Consider the following 14,902-nt stretch of genomic DNA (forward strand, 5'->3'; position numbering starts at 1 on the left):
ATCATAGGACTGGAAGGGACCTCGAGAGGTCATTTAGTTCAGTCCCTTGCACTCATGGCAGGACTAAATATTATCTAGACCATGCCTGAGAGGTATTTGTCTAACCTGCTCTTAAAAAAACTCCAATGATGGAGATTCCACAACCTCCCTAGGCAACTTATTCCAGTGCTTAACCACCCTGACAATCAGGAAGCTTTTCCTAATGTCCAACCTAAACCACCCTTGCTGCAATTGCTTCTTGTTCTATCCTCAGAGGTTAAGAAGAACAATTTTTCTCCCTCCTCTTTGTAACAATCTTTTATGTAGTTGAAAACTGTTATGTCCCCTCTCAGTCTTTTCTTCTCCAGACTACACAAACCCAATTTTTTCAATCTTCCCTCATAGGTCATGTTTTCTAGACCTTTAATCATTCTTGTTGCTCTTCTCCGGACTTTCTCCAATTTGTCCACATCTTTCCTGAAATGTGGCACCCAGAACTGGACACTGTGCTTCAGTTGAGGCCTAATCAGCACTGAGTAGAATGGAAGAATTACTTCTTGTGTCTTGCTTACATCATGCCTGCTAATACATCCCAGAATGATGTTTGCTTTACTGTTGACTCATATTTAGCTTGTGATCCACTATGACCCCCAGATCCCTTTCCGCAGTATTCCTTTGTAGGCAGACATTTCCCATTTTGTATGTGTGCAACTGATTGTTCCTTCCTAAGTGGAGTACTTTGCATTTGTCCTTCCTGCATGTCATTCTATTTACTTCAGACCATTTCTCCAGTTTGTCCAGATCATTTTGAATTTTAATCCTATCCTCCAAAGGACTTGCAACCCCTCCCAGTTTGTATCATCAGTAAACTTTATAAGTGTACTCTGTGCCATTTATCTAAATAATTGATGAAGATATTGAACAGAACCGGATCAGGAACTGATCCCTGTGGAACCCCTCTCAATATGCCTTTCCAGCTTGTCTGTGAACCACTGATAACTACTCTCTGAGAACAAGATATATCACATCTACTGCTTTCCCGTTATGCTATTAGGTTGGTTTCACACAATTTGTTCTTGTCACATCCATGCTGACTGTTACTTATTACTAAAGCTGCGAGTTTGTTATGGATTCCGTGACTTTCTGGGATCACCATGACTTCTGCTATAATGGTCCATGTTCCCCCTCAGATTCTGACCCTTCTCTCAGGTCTCCATGTTTTGGACTTAACAGTGGGCTTTTGTCACCTGCCCCCATCGAACCAAGTTTAAACCCCTCCTCACTAGATTAGCCAATCTGTATCCAAATATGCTCTTCTCCTTCCTCCTGTCTCTGCTTAGCAGTCCTTCTTCCCAGAACAGCATCCCGTAGTCAAGGAATCTAAAGCCCTCCTGGCGACACCATCCTCACAGCCAGGCATTCATCTCCAGGATGCAACTGTCTCTGCCTGAGCCCCTACCCTTGACCGGAAGGATCAGAGAGAACTGTGCCACCAACTCCTTCACCCTTACTGCCAGAGCCTTGTAGTCACTTCTCATCTTCTCAGGGTCATACCTTGCAGTATCATTGGTACCCACATGGATGACTAGCATGGGGTAGTAGTCAGAAGGCTGGATGATCCTTGACAGTCCCTTCCATAACATCTCGGATATGGGCCCCTGGCAGGCAGCATACCTCCCGGGATGCCATGTCAGGTTGACAGATGGGTGCCTCCGTCCCTCTCAGAAGAGGGTCACCAACCACCACTACCCGACGTTTCCTCCTGGGAGTGGTGGCTGTGATCTTCACAGCTTGGGGGGTACATGGCTTCTCCTTCTCCACCTTTGCAGGTGATTCCTCGTTGCCAGGGCAGCATAATGGTTCTTCGTCACTGGTGGGAGTAGTGGGGGAGCACTGCCTGCTGCAACAAGTAACCAGCAGCCAGTGTCCTCCCTTTGAAAAAGCCATATCCTCCTCTCCTGGTGGCATGACAGCAGCCCTCTCTAACTGGATAGCTTTCCCAGCCTTGGATGTCTGATGTTCTAAAACAGTGATGCTAGGACTCCTCCCCCCCACTTCATTGGCATGCAGGGATCTTTATGTAGGTGATTCTTGGAACTCCCACAAGATTGGATTTGTTACACTACACCAATACAATGAGGAAAGGGGATGTGGGGGGACACCTCTACTGTAATGGCCTTGAGGTACTTACTGTGTTGCCTGTTTAGCCTCTTTTTAGTAGAGCCTCCACATAGGTGAAATAATTTACAGGAAACGAGAGGGAAAAGGTGGTTGAGATAATATCTTTTGTTGGTGAGAGAGACAAGCTTTCAAGCTTACTCAGAGCTCTTCTTCAGTTCAGCTCTGTGTAAGCTTGAAAGTTTGTCTCTTACCAACAGAAGTTGGTCCAATAAAAGATATTACCTCACCCACCTTTTCTCTGGAATATCCTGGGACCAACATGGCTACAACAACACTGCATTACAGGAAACTATCATGTGAGTGCCTGCCTACTGAATTTATGTGTGGAGCTTAGCTCATGAATGTTGCAAGTATTTTCTAGCCATGTATTATATACTGTACACCATATGCCAGAATCCAGATGATGCAGTATATTTGTCCTCTCTGTCAACAACTTGTCCCTAAAGATTAAATAGATGTGTCATTGGTAACCTGAACAACCCGTAATAATGGATTATTTTTTTAATACTGTTCTGTAGGTTTGGCAGTTTTCCACCAGTGGACCAGTCTTTTCATCCCCATGTATCTCAAGTTTAACTAAGCAAGAAATATATTTTGGTTCCCATGACCGCTTTATCTACTGCTGTAATATGGAAGGTAATTTACTGTGGAAATTTAAAACCACTTCAAGTGTATATGCAACTCCCTTTATTTTCCATAGTCATGACTTGGAGAGTGAAACGCTGCTGGCAGCAACATCCACAGATGGCACAGTGTGGGTCCTGAATGCTAAGACTGGATTGGTAACAGGTGTCAATAAACTTCCAGGAGAAGTATTCTCTTCCCCTGTAGTATGTGGATCAAGGCTCGTTGTTGGCTGTAGAAATGATTACGTTTATTGCCTAGATTTGTGTATCGCTGAAGAAACAGCTACTAGGATGTGTTAATCTGCTTTATCTCTAGTGTTTACACTTGGACATTAAGAACATCCTTTAATTGTACTTTAAAGCACCCTGGCCTGTAGGTGCTGCTCTTGGCCCATTCTACTTTTGTAAAATGTATCATGTTTGCTTTGCAGACTTTGTTAGTTAACAATTTTGCACCAACAGGCATGTCTATGCTGCAATAAAAGATGTGTGGCAGTGAGTCTCAGAGCTTGGATCAACTGACTTGGACTTGTGCTGTGGGGCTAAAAAGAGCTCTTTTTAGTCCAGTAGCGGGAGCTCGAGTCAGTTGACCCTGGGCTCTGAGACTCGCTGCCGCTGATTGTTTGTTGCAGAGTCAATGTACCCATTGTCTTGTCTGGACTAGGAAAAATGTGTGGTTTTCTTTTAAAATTTTGCCTATGTGCTGTTTAAAACATGGTAGTGCTTAGTGGCAACAGTGTGTAATACTTTTTAAAAATGATACGTGGTCATGGACAACAGTAAACTCCCCCCAATCATGACCTCTGGACACATTTTTAAGGTGTTAGCTAGCACCAATGTTCACCTAGTGTAGACACTAACATGTTTTCAAAGTCAAGCTATTTTCCTAATCAAGAGAGGGCACGTGACTTAATGATTGCTCAGCATCATGTGTCTGATTTAAGCTGAATTTTGGTGAAAAATAAATGTGTTCACTCTGACATAACTGTTTCTGGCAATTCATATTGAATTTTGTGCCATATGTCATGTCTAGCATGGAAATTTGCTTGTCTGTTTGGTCTCAAGATTTCCAGTATTTGGTTTGGCAATTTAGTCTTTTTATTGAATGTATTAACATATTTTGTAAATAGATAACTGTATCTCAGTGTGCCTACTGCACATGCATAGACTGAGGTGCTCTGCCCCTCCAAGCACCTTTGCCTTGAGGTTGCTATCTGTTGCGGGGAATCCTTCAGTGCTGATTATTCTATCCTATATAGGATTTTAAAATGCGTTCGGGGGATGCAGCAGTGCCTGGGCTAGCCCCGCGGGGGGGCAGGGAGGGAGTGCCACCCAGTTCTGCTCTGTCCCCAGCCTCAGGCCACAGCTCCACCCCTGGCCCCGCTCTCAGCTCTGACTCGGAGGGGAAAGGTGGCAGACAGGTAAGGGGGGGACAAGAAGTGGGAAGTTTGGGGACCACTGCTTTACAACTTAATCTTTTTACGATATCTAGGGAAGCTGACCTAACTTGCAAGAATAAACTGAATCTTCATTTTTACACAGTGATCTATGTCCATTAGTAAATGCTTAGCCCAAAAATAGTTGATCTGAACATTGTGAAGTTTACACTGGAACCCATTCCAAAATTATATGATTGTTATAAGCCCTTTTAAGCCCATGTTTGAGTTTAAACACAGGAATAGTCTTATAGATATCAGTGGGTATGTCTACATAGCATTTTGGAGCAAGCCCTAGCCTGGGTCAACAGACTCTGCCTAGAGGGGCTTGCAGTAACACTCTAAAAATAGCTGTGTAGACATTTTTGATCTAAGCCAGGCATGGCCAAACAGCAACTCGTGAGCCACGTGGCTTTTTTAGCATTAGTATGGCGTGCTGGGGCTCGGGCTTTTAGCCCTGCAGGAGGTGCCCAGACTCAGGGCTTCAGCTACACATGCACATTATAACAGGAAATTGCATCACGCAGGGCTGTGCGGACCTTGTGTGCTTGGGATATCCCTGCTTTCTGCACAAAGTCTGTGTTTACTGTTAAGTCGGATTTCAATAGTTCTCTGAGTGATGATCTCACTGGATTCCAACCGTCGGATGCACATGCACCCCATGCGCTGGAGCCAGAACTGTTCATAGTAGTGTGTGTTGACCTGCATGTGAGTCGTACATCAACTGTGTGACACATCCGAGGCTTTAAGAGGCCATGCAGATCCAGTTCCCTCTTACTGCCACATGGCCAGAGACAGAACCTCTGTTTCTTGGTGCTCTTAGCTTGCACCTCTTTTTCCTTGTACTTAGTTTTTTGTTGGTTTTTTCCCGCCCTTTAGTTGTAGTTAAAACTCCGATTTTGTCATGGTAATTTTTAGTAAAAGTCAGACAGGTCACGGGCAATAACCAAAAATTCAAGGAAGCCTGTGACCTGTCTATGACTTTTATTAAAAATGGTGATGGGGGGGGAGGAGGAGACAAGCTCACAGCAGTTGGGAGCTGCGGGTCCCCACTGCCCGTGGAGGCTCGGAGCTCCAGGACTGCAGGGAGTTGCTTGGCGCTCCAGGAGCTACCTGCTGCCCATGGTGGCTTGGCGCTCCGGGGGCCGCCTGCTGTGGCTCAGCACTCCAGTGGCTTGGCGCTCCGGGCAGGCATCTGGGCGCTGCAGGGCCCCCCACTGCCCGTGGGGACTGGGCGCTGTGGGAGACGCCCCATCCCCATGCCACATCTGCGAGTTGCAGGACCCCTGCACCTGAGATCACTGGTGCCCCCCACTAGCTGACAGCTCCAACCCTGCAGCCCCTAGGGCTGAAGCAGAAAATGTCACAGAGATCTCTGGAGTCACAGATTCTGTGACCTCCGTGACATAATCATAGTCTTAGTTGTAAAGTTAGTTGTCCTTTCAGATAATTTGTTAGTTGTTGCCATTTTGGACTTTTCTTCCCTTCACGGGACTCTTCCCCAGTGCAGGGTCTATGCCCCAGCAAGCTGGGTTTAAGTACTGTGCTTCGCGCCCTTGCGCCTTCTCTGTGAGTGACGAGCACCAACCTTGCCTCCTGCTTGGGTAAAGCTCATATCACTGCTCCATTTGCAGCTTGCTCCCACCTTGGACTCTGTAAGCTTGGGAGCTTCGCCTCTGTAAGCTCCTCATGGAAGAGGTGATGCAGCCACGTGCACCTTTGGATCCAGCACTGAGGGGATCTGTCGGAGGGCCGAGCACTTCTCCCAGTACTTCCTGCCTGGCGCTAGCGGCACTGCTGCCTCTGCCCAAATCCCACCGTGTGCGCAAGAAGCACAGTCATGGGCAAAGGGCGGCTCACCAATGGGGACCACCCCTAAACGCAACATTGCCTCCCTGAGTCGTGCCAAGTCGTGCATCGACTCAGAGGCACCCACTCCAAAGAAGCCTCGTTGAGAGCATAAATCCAAACATCGCACTCTGCTGGAAGTTTTATACGTAAGAGTTAACCCTATGTTAATTTTGTGGATGACAGTGACATGTTCAAATTGTAAGAATTGCATGAGGAAGAAAACCGAAGTTTTAAGCCAGAATAGGAGGAAGATTTTACATTCACTGTTAAAGGTGGCAAGCCCCTGTGCCTTATCCGCAATGCATTGCTCGCTACAAAGTGAGCAACTTGAAACTTCACTACTAAACGAATCACAATAACTTTTCATCTAAATATACACCTGAAAAAGAATTAAGGAAAAACAAGTTAACCCCATTAAAATTACACCTCAACAGACACTACTTTCGGCATTCAGTAAGGAAGCTGACATAATGACTGAAGCTAGTTTTGTTATGTCATGGAATATCGCTCATGCCAACTGTCCATATTGTGATGGATAATTTAAGAAGAATATTGCAGAAGTGGTTGCAATTTTAGATCCAAATAACACAAGACTTCAACGACTAATAAAGGAAATTCCAATTTTGTGCCACATTATGAGATCTCCCAGATCAGTGCTGATGTTGCAAGCAAGATGCAAAATGATCTAAAGAATTCTCTAGCATTCAGGCTAGCTGTGGACAAATCCACAGATATACAAGATAAACCACATCTAGCTGTATTTGTTTGCTGTATTTCCGCGGATATAATTGTGAGAGAAGAAATGTTGGACTTAGTGGCGCTAAAAGAAACAACCTGTGGGATTGGCATAAAGAACGCACTTGACGCAGCATTGACAAATGCTGCTGTATCGCTGGATAAACTAGTGAGTGTTTCAATGGATTGGGCACCTGAAACTATGTGGGGGGGAAGGGCGGGAAAGTAGGCCTTATTGGACTCTTGAAAAGCGATCCCAAATTTCCGTAGTTTCTCCCTGTTCATTGCATGAACATCATGAACATCTCACAAGCAGATACTTGAAGTACGAAAATGTTACGAAAATGGGCCTAGAAATTGTCAATTTCATCTGCTCGACTAGGAAGACTCATCAAGAGTTCAAAGATTTAATTGAAGAGCCAGCTCTTCAAGACAAACCTAACGATGTATCTTTCTACTGCATTGTGAGGTGGTTATCAACCAGCAATGTCTTAAATAGGTTTGTGGAACTGTTGGAGCCTATCAGTGCTTTCCTTGAAGAAAAGTCCTGTCTACAACTGAAAGATGGGCAATGGATGCAGGATCTGATGTTTTTCATTGATATTATGCAGCATCTACAAACTCTCGACTTGGCACTCCAAAGGAAGGATAAGATTATTTCTGACCTTATTCAGACAGTCTTCAGCTTCCAAAATAAGTTGAAGCTTCTGCAAAGAGACATGATGTCAAGAGACTTCAACCACTTTCCCCATCTCAAGAGTAGGGTAAACACATTCCCTGAAATTGAAGTAGAAGATCACAAACTTGAGGAATACAGAGGTAAATTACAAGGACTGCTTGATGACTTTCAGGCTAGGTTTAAAGATGTGCAGAAGCTGAGATCCTGCTTTGCCTTTTTTGTAAACTCATTCATGTTTGATGTGATCACCAATGGCTGTCTGATTCTCAAAACCATGGACATAGAAACATCTACTCTAGAAATAGAACTGTTGGAACTCTAGGAGGACCAGGCTCTAAAGATGATGCATACACCAGTCTACAATTGAGTTCTGGAAGCAAGTGCCAGGAATGACGTATCCTCAACTCAAGAAGATTAGTGTGCACCTCATTTCAATTTTCGGCACTACATGCTGCTGTGAATCGCTGTACTCTATGATGAAGTTCATAAAATCGAAACGTGCAGTTCTTACAACGTAGCATATGACCGACCTCCTCCGTACCGCCTTGACAGCATATCAACTGGATTTCCAAAGACTTGCGTCCAGGATGGAAACCCACAAGGCTTCTAGCTCTCGCAGTAATTACTGTATCATGGCTAAGTAGGATGCTAATATTGGTAAAAATGCATGTGTAAAGGTTGTGCATGTCTTATGGCTCTCAAACTTCTGAAGATTATCGTATGTGGCTCAGAGGGTCAGTAAGTTTGGCCATCCCAATCTAAGCGATAGGAGTTATTCATCCCCAAACACCTTCCTTTGACTAACTGGCAACTTCCATTAATGTTCTCAGGAATCTTATAAATTAAGGGTGGAACTCTGCTGTTTAGCTGAAATGAAATCAGTGGGAGTTACATGCCCAAATTTCTTTGTAGATCCCACCTTAAGTCTACAGACACTGTGCTGGAATTTACCTTATGCTATGACTGATCCTTTAAGATGCTTCAACTCCCATATTCCCAATATATTTTTCTGTAGCTAAGGGTGCTCAGGTTGTTTCTAATTCTAAGCCTGTTCTCCAATGTGTTTGCAACCCCTTCCAGCCTGGTGTTATTTTATAAGTACTTTCCACTGCATTGTCCAAGTCATTAATGAAAATATTGAATAGTAACAGACCCAGGACTGACCCCCGACTGATCACACTAGATTCACCCTCCCAGTGGGACAGTGAACAATTAACACCATTAATTTGGGCTTGAATAGGGTCTGGGAATGGCTAGCTCACTAAAAAAGCAATTTTCCCTCTCTTGGTATTGACACTTCCTCATCAGTTATTGAGAGTGGACCACATCTATCCTGACTGAATTGGCCTTGTTAACACTGGTTCTTGACTTGTAAGGTAACTCCCTTCTATTCACATGTCAGTATATTTATGCCTGCATCTGTAATTTTCACTCCATGCATTTGAAGAAGTGGGGTTTTTTTACCCACGAAAGCTTATGCCCAAATAAATCTTTTTAGTCTTTAAGGTGCCACTGGACTCCTTGTTGGTTCAGTAAACCATTGTAGTCAAAAGCATAATTATCAATCTTTCAACCAGTTGTTGTGCACCCACTTTGTAGTAGTTTAATCTAGACCACATTTCTCATTTGCTTATGAGAATGTCATATGGGACTATCAAAAGCCTTACTAAAATCAAGATACGTCACTGCTACTGCTTCCCCTCCCCCACCCCTCCATCCACTAGGCCAGTGACCCTGTCAAAGAAGGAAATTAGATTGGTTTGGGATGACTGGTTCTTGACAAGTCCATGTTGGCTATTCCTTATAAGCCTATTAGCCTTTAGGGGCTTACAAATTGATTGATAATCTGTTCCAGTATCTTTCCAGGTATTGAAGTTAGGCTGACTGGTCTATAATTTCCTGGGTCGTCTTTGTTCTTTTTAAAGATATTTACTTTGTTTACCCTTCTCCAGTCCTCTGGGATTTCACTCATCCTCCATGTGTTCTTGAAGATTAATTGTTCTGAGATTGCTTCAGCTAGTTCCTTAAGTACCATGGGATGAATTTCATCAGGGACTGCCAACTTGAATACATCTAACACATTCAATTTCCTGACAAGCTACAAGGAGAGTAGGTAAGCTTGCTTTTGTAGCTTGACAAAGATTTGAAACATTACTTACTACTTAGCAATGGTATTGTAATGCATGGGGCAATAACCCATTTAAAAAAGTTAGACAGCCATTTTTGTATTAAGTATTTACTAATTGCCTTGGATTATTGAGTAAAACTCAAGACTCAGTTCACACATGTCCAGATGTGAAGACATTTAGCTTGGTGACTTTTGAAGCTCCTGCGGGAACAATTAAAATGGTGCTGTTGAAATGAATTTTGTATTGTCATTTTTTCCCAGTTCAGTAACACACAGCAGTGATGTGAATTTGTTGAATCTAAATTTGCAATGTCTATCAATGACAAAAGCTTCATTTTAAACTCAGGAACCATCTTTTTTGTTACAAAAACAACAGTTGTAGATTTTTTTTATTGAAATAGAACAACTTTTTCCAATAATAGGACCATTTACATTAAAATCTGACCACCAAAATATGAAAATAAAATAGAAATTAACTAATGTATCTCTTCATCATAGGTCTTGTTACACAATTTTATTGTTGATAAAAACACATAGCATGACACCTGTAGCACTAAAAATTCTATTTATAAATAAATCTGACCTATACCATTAACAGAAGGAGACCGTGAATGCATACATCATCTGATCATTTTGACTGGATTATAATTTTATAGGAATTAAAATGACATTAGTATAAGAAACAATTGCACTTTAAAACATTTGAAAAATTAAAAAAGTACAGAAAACAAAAACCTCACAATTATTAATTTTGTACATTGAACATTGAGGTTAATCATATATAACCTGTGCAGAAGAAATGGTATTTTGTGTTTATAAATTACAAAAAAATTGAGACCTTCTACATAGTGGTTTATTCAGTTTTTAAAACATTTTTGCTGCTTTGAATAAATTCAGTAGTAACAATTTTTTACTTTACAGAATTCTGACAATTTGTTCAGAAGACACAACAAAGCTAAAGCAAAGTAACAATTCACAGGTGTTTAGTGCAAATTTCTGTATTGATGTTACATGAAATGTCAGTGTTGAACATGTAGACTTTAGAAGTATTTCCAAGCAAGTACTGTACATACTGAGTGCAGTTTTTAGTATACTAGATACCCTACACTTGTAAAGACTCTGCTTTGAAACTTTAGATTACAACCATCCTTAATCAATTCAAACTGTTTGTGTGCTATAAATGTGTCTAGTGTTGTTTTGGTAGGTCAGTTCATTTTGTCATGCACAATAGCACCTACTTTTTGCTCTATAAATCATTAAACATGCTTTTCATTTCTTTGATCCTGACTATTTTTTTCTCTACCTTTGTGGTTGGCCTGTTCTCCTGCTCCCACCAACCTCCTGCATCTCCTTCCCGACCCCCCCCCACCACCACCTGCATCCAAAATCCTGGTGATGGATTATAGTTTAGAGTTATAATTACAAGAACAACTCTTTTGCACACTTCAAAACCCAGATATGGTATAAATGTACATTAAGTGCTACTTTATGGACTAATTAAACACACAAATATTATGGGCCAAATCCCCCCTTCAGATAATCTCACAGCGCTCCCATTGAAGTCCATAGGAGTTGTGTGCAGGTACCAGAGAGCTCACTTGTCCCTCTGTGTATAAAATTTTTAAATACTTAATGTGTTAGGAACAAGGGTCAAGATTTTAAATGTTCTAGTTTAAATATGAAACAGAGTGGAACACTGATTGTGCAACAGCCACAAGAACAAACCTATTTTGAGCTGCACCTCTAGTGAAGCTCATGTGTCTTTTGTGTTTGTGCTATTTTAACTGTGCTGCTTAACCTTTGTTTCCTACATAGGATGCAGTCTATTCAATAACAACTTTTGCTGACTAGCGTTTTTTCAGTTCTTAGAACAAGGAGGACAGTACAGGGTTCATTGTTTTCTGCTTTATTTACACTGTGTTCCCCTCCTTGTGTGATGTACAGCAATTTGGCTAAAGAAAAGTAATAATATGAAGTTATCAGATACATTATGCTGTAGTAATGCAATTTCTCCTCGCTTCTTATTGAAATGCCTCCTCTTAAAATGCTGTAGACTTAGCTTATGACTCACAAGAAAACACATGTTTAAACAGGGGAGGATTTGCAGCAATATGCAAAGTTCATTGAAAACACAGGAATTTTTTTTAGGAAGATGAAGCTTGCTTTTTGTTGATGTACTTACTATGTGTAAAAAGCCATTTTTTAAAAAAAAGCATAACTTCCTGGGTAGAAAACTTAAGGATGCTAATATTTTTTTATTACATTTTAAAGACTACTTAAAAAAAAAGTGGAAATGTTTTTTAATCTTTAACTGCATGGAGAACATTTTTTTTTAATAAAGTTCAGCTGTAACAACTGCTTCCTCCCACCCCCCCAAGGAAGTAAATTTTTTACTCAATTTTACAGCTGGGTTGTCCAGACAAATCGTTTACCTTCCTTATACTAAAGTCACTCAGGGAACAACCTTAGCAAGAATTAGAAGTCAGAACCCATTTTATTCTTTGTTCAGGAAACTGAATTTTAAATAAGTTTTTAAGTTACCACCTTGTCATGAGGATCCCAGGGTCTTGGTTTTCTGATTTTAAGCTTTTAGGCCCCAAACCTGCAAATATTTACACATGAATAACTTTAAACGTGTCAGCAGTCCCTTTGAACTCAAGGAGACTCCTTAGGTATGTAAAGCTACTCATGGACACATATTTGTAGGAATAGGATCCTAGGCATCCATGTGCTCAGAGCACACTTGCAATCTAATAATTGACATTGCCTCTGAGTGAACAGGAGAAACCCTTTGGATCCCTGCTCCATGACTTTTTGTTTGGTTGCCCTATGAATATGTTAACTAGAATGATGGACAGATCATTCCCTCTTTTTGAGGAGGGAGGTACAGCGATTGTGTTGAGTCCCCCAGCATGAAAGACAATAATGCCTTAGTAATTGGATGCTACCACTTCATTTGCAGGTGGGAAGAAGTCTCCCAAAATGCCTTAGAGAGGTTTTCAAATTGCAAATAAACTGCATCAAACCTTGAGTTCAAAAGCGACCATTGGGGCTAAGACAAGGGCACATTCATTTTTTGTATTAGAGTGGCTAGAATCTTTTCGTTGTCTGCATGGAGACTAGAGATCCAAAACCTCAGACTCAAATGCTAACAAAATTTTAAAGAGCTTTTGATCTGAAGTTTTGGCCTCTCTTTTTTTATACTGGGCAAAACCAAAATCTCACATTTGAGCAGCCCTGAATTTTGAGAAATTGGATCTGAACTGTATGCCTGGGCCCACTCTCTACCTAGTTTTTCAAAGCAAAAGGATCTATGATGTGAGCACACACTATAGTGAGCTAGAGCAAAATGGTGATCAGTTAGGTTTTTAATCCTTCAGGAAATGCATTTAAATTTTGTTCAGTTTATTTTGTCATGTGTAAAAAGTTGAATCAATAAAAAGGAGAAAACAACTAAGAAACAAATGTAAAGAGCAAAAAGGTTACAGTTTACTTAATGATCTGCGGACAGTCACTCCAGGCTTTTGCTTTCCTCTTGGCTAGGGCCAGCCAGGCTGGTTCTGTTGACACAGGGTTAGCATCAGGAGTAGAGAATCTCTTCGTAACCTCTTTTGCTAAAGGAGTTGATGGAACAGAATCTGAAATCTCCACTGTTTATTGATTTGGGAGAGGGAAAAAAAAAAACAGATAAAACATGCTACATCGTAGAATAAGGGAGAACTATGAACTTTGCTGTGAATCTGTTCACAAAATGTATAGGTAATATCTTTAAAACTATAGTTCAGTCTTCCTTTTTTAACCTTCCGTATATGTTGAAAACCAAATTAATTTGGCTCAGATTTATAGATGAAAAAAATTAGTCATTTAAAATTGGACTAACCTACACATTTGAATGTGGTTCTACGCCGAAAAGTAACTCAGTGAACATGGAATGTTAGGACACTATTTTTACAGTCTCAGAGCAAATTTTCTCAGTTTACAAGTACAAATGCTGTTTTTAATCTTGTTGTCAATCCTGGAACCTCCCACCCAAAACCTGACAATCAAGCTAAATTCTTTCCTCCTTATGTATAAGCAGTAACCAAGTTTCTACAGGCACAGGTCTGCTCTCTTATACATATGCCACCCCACTGTCTCCAAATTATGCCCTCAGTGACACCTGGGCAAATCAAGGTCAGTACATTTACACAGAATAATGTAGCTCTGCAGTTTCTACTTAGTTATCAATTCTGATGTTACTGTGTAAGTAGGAATAGAATCCAGCTTCCCTTCCCATAGCTGCTTGTTTGCAAGCTTCACAAGTACCAAAACCATTTATTACTAAAATAAGCAGATCTCTCTGAATATATACAAGTGGTGAAAAATTGCCTTTTACAGTCACTTTTCAGAGCAGAACCGCATGAAGTATAATGCAGGGATCAGCTGACAGCATTATTAAATACTATAGTGATGGATGCTATGAAAAAACCCTTAAATAGACAGGCCTTTTGCAAGTCTATTATTCTCTGAAAGAGGGACAATCTCTGATTTACCCCCCAATTATTTTATGACTAGAAATTTTAGAATAAATTTCCTTGATCAAGGGATTAACCCAAAGCCTGTTGAATTCAATGGGCTTTGGCTAAGGCCTTAATAGCTTGGGAGTATGTGTAATTCCATGGGCAAGTTAATGATAGAAAGGTAAGGGAGGTGTCATTTGAGTCAAAAAAAAAATCTACAGAATCATAATTTCAATTACGCCACCCTCTGTGGTGTGGCAGAGGGGACTTGCTGCCTGCTCCAGTTCCCGGTACTCTGGATGGTGGAAATGTTTATAATCCAGCGTCATTGAAATGGGAGACAGGGCTTTTGAATGATACCCATGAATGCAATGGGATCAGACATGACAAACCTAGAACAATTATGTAAATATATGTTTGAGAAAATGTTTAAAAATCAACTTTTTTTTTAAATTATACTTTAAACAGAGGCATGTCAAACATGCAGCCTTCACAAAATTAAATTGTGGCCCTCAACTGACAGTGTTCTATTATCAGTTAATGCTGAGAAAATTACCTGATTAATTTTTTTAATGTTACAGATTACTAATATTGGAAGGTTTCAGAGTAGCAGCCGTGTAAAAGTAGAAGGAATGCTTCAAGTTGATTTGTCATCATTGGCAATAATCAATACCACTTTTGTTCATTAGGCCAAAAGACTTGTAATGAGGCCCTGGTTAAGATATCAGCATCCAGCCAGAAAACACTGGAATCCATCTGAAAACAGTATGCACATACTTAAATTACTT

At 41.1% G+C, this 14,902-nt stretch overlaps 2 protein-coding genes across 19 annotated transcripts in view; one reads left to right on the plus strand and one right to left on the minus strand.

Moving 5' to 3' along the window:
• AASDH (aminoadipate-semialdehyde dehydrogenase) overlaps window positions 1-14,902 on the plus strand; it is a 58,116-nt gene that overhangs the window by 35,125 nt on the left and 8,089 nt on the right. For 6 of the 15 annotated variants that reach the window (XM_034772264.1, XM_034772267.1, XM_034772273.1 and 3 more), the window contains one exon: window positions 2,679-3,768. In XM_034772264.1, coding sequence (XP_034628155.1) covers window positions 2,679-3,086 — 408 coding nt within the window. In that variant the 3' untranslated portion in view covers window positions 3,087-3,768. Of the gene's footprint in view, window positions 1-2,678; window positions 3,769-4,045; window positions 4,179-9,439; window positions 10,897-14,803; window positions 14,881-14,902 lie in introns of those variants that run through there. The other 9 variants (XR_004645924.1, XM_034772269.1, XR_004645925.1 and 6 more) reach the window with 7 other exon arrangements.
• Window positions 13,076-14,902, minus strand: part of CRACD (capping protein inhibiting regulator of actin dynamics) — a 221,209-nt gene continuing 219,382 nt past the window's right edge. For all 4 annotated transcript variants that reach the window (XM_034772261.1, XM_034772262.1, XM_034772260.1 and 1 more), the window contains one exon: window positions 13,076-13,265. In XM_034772261.1, coding sequence (XP_034628152.1) covers window positions 13,105-13,265 — 161 coding nt within the window. In that variant the 3' untranslated portion in view covers window positions 13,076-13,104. The remainder of the gene's footprint in view (window positions 13,266-14,902) is intronic.

Source organism: Trachemys scripta, chromosome 5 (assembly GCF_013100865.1).
Source record: "Trachemys scripta elegans isolate TJP31775 chromosome 5, CAS_Tse_1.0, whole genome shotgun sequence".
NCBI classification, from domain to species: Eukaryota; Metazoa; Chordata; order Testudines; family Emydidae; genus Trachemys; species Trachemys scripta.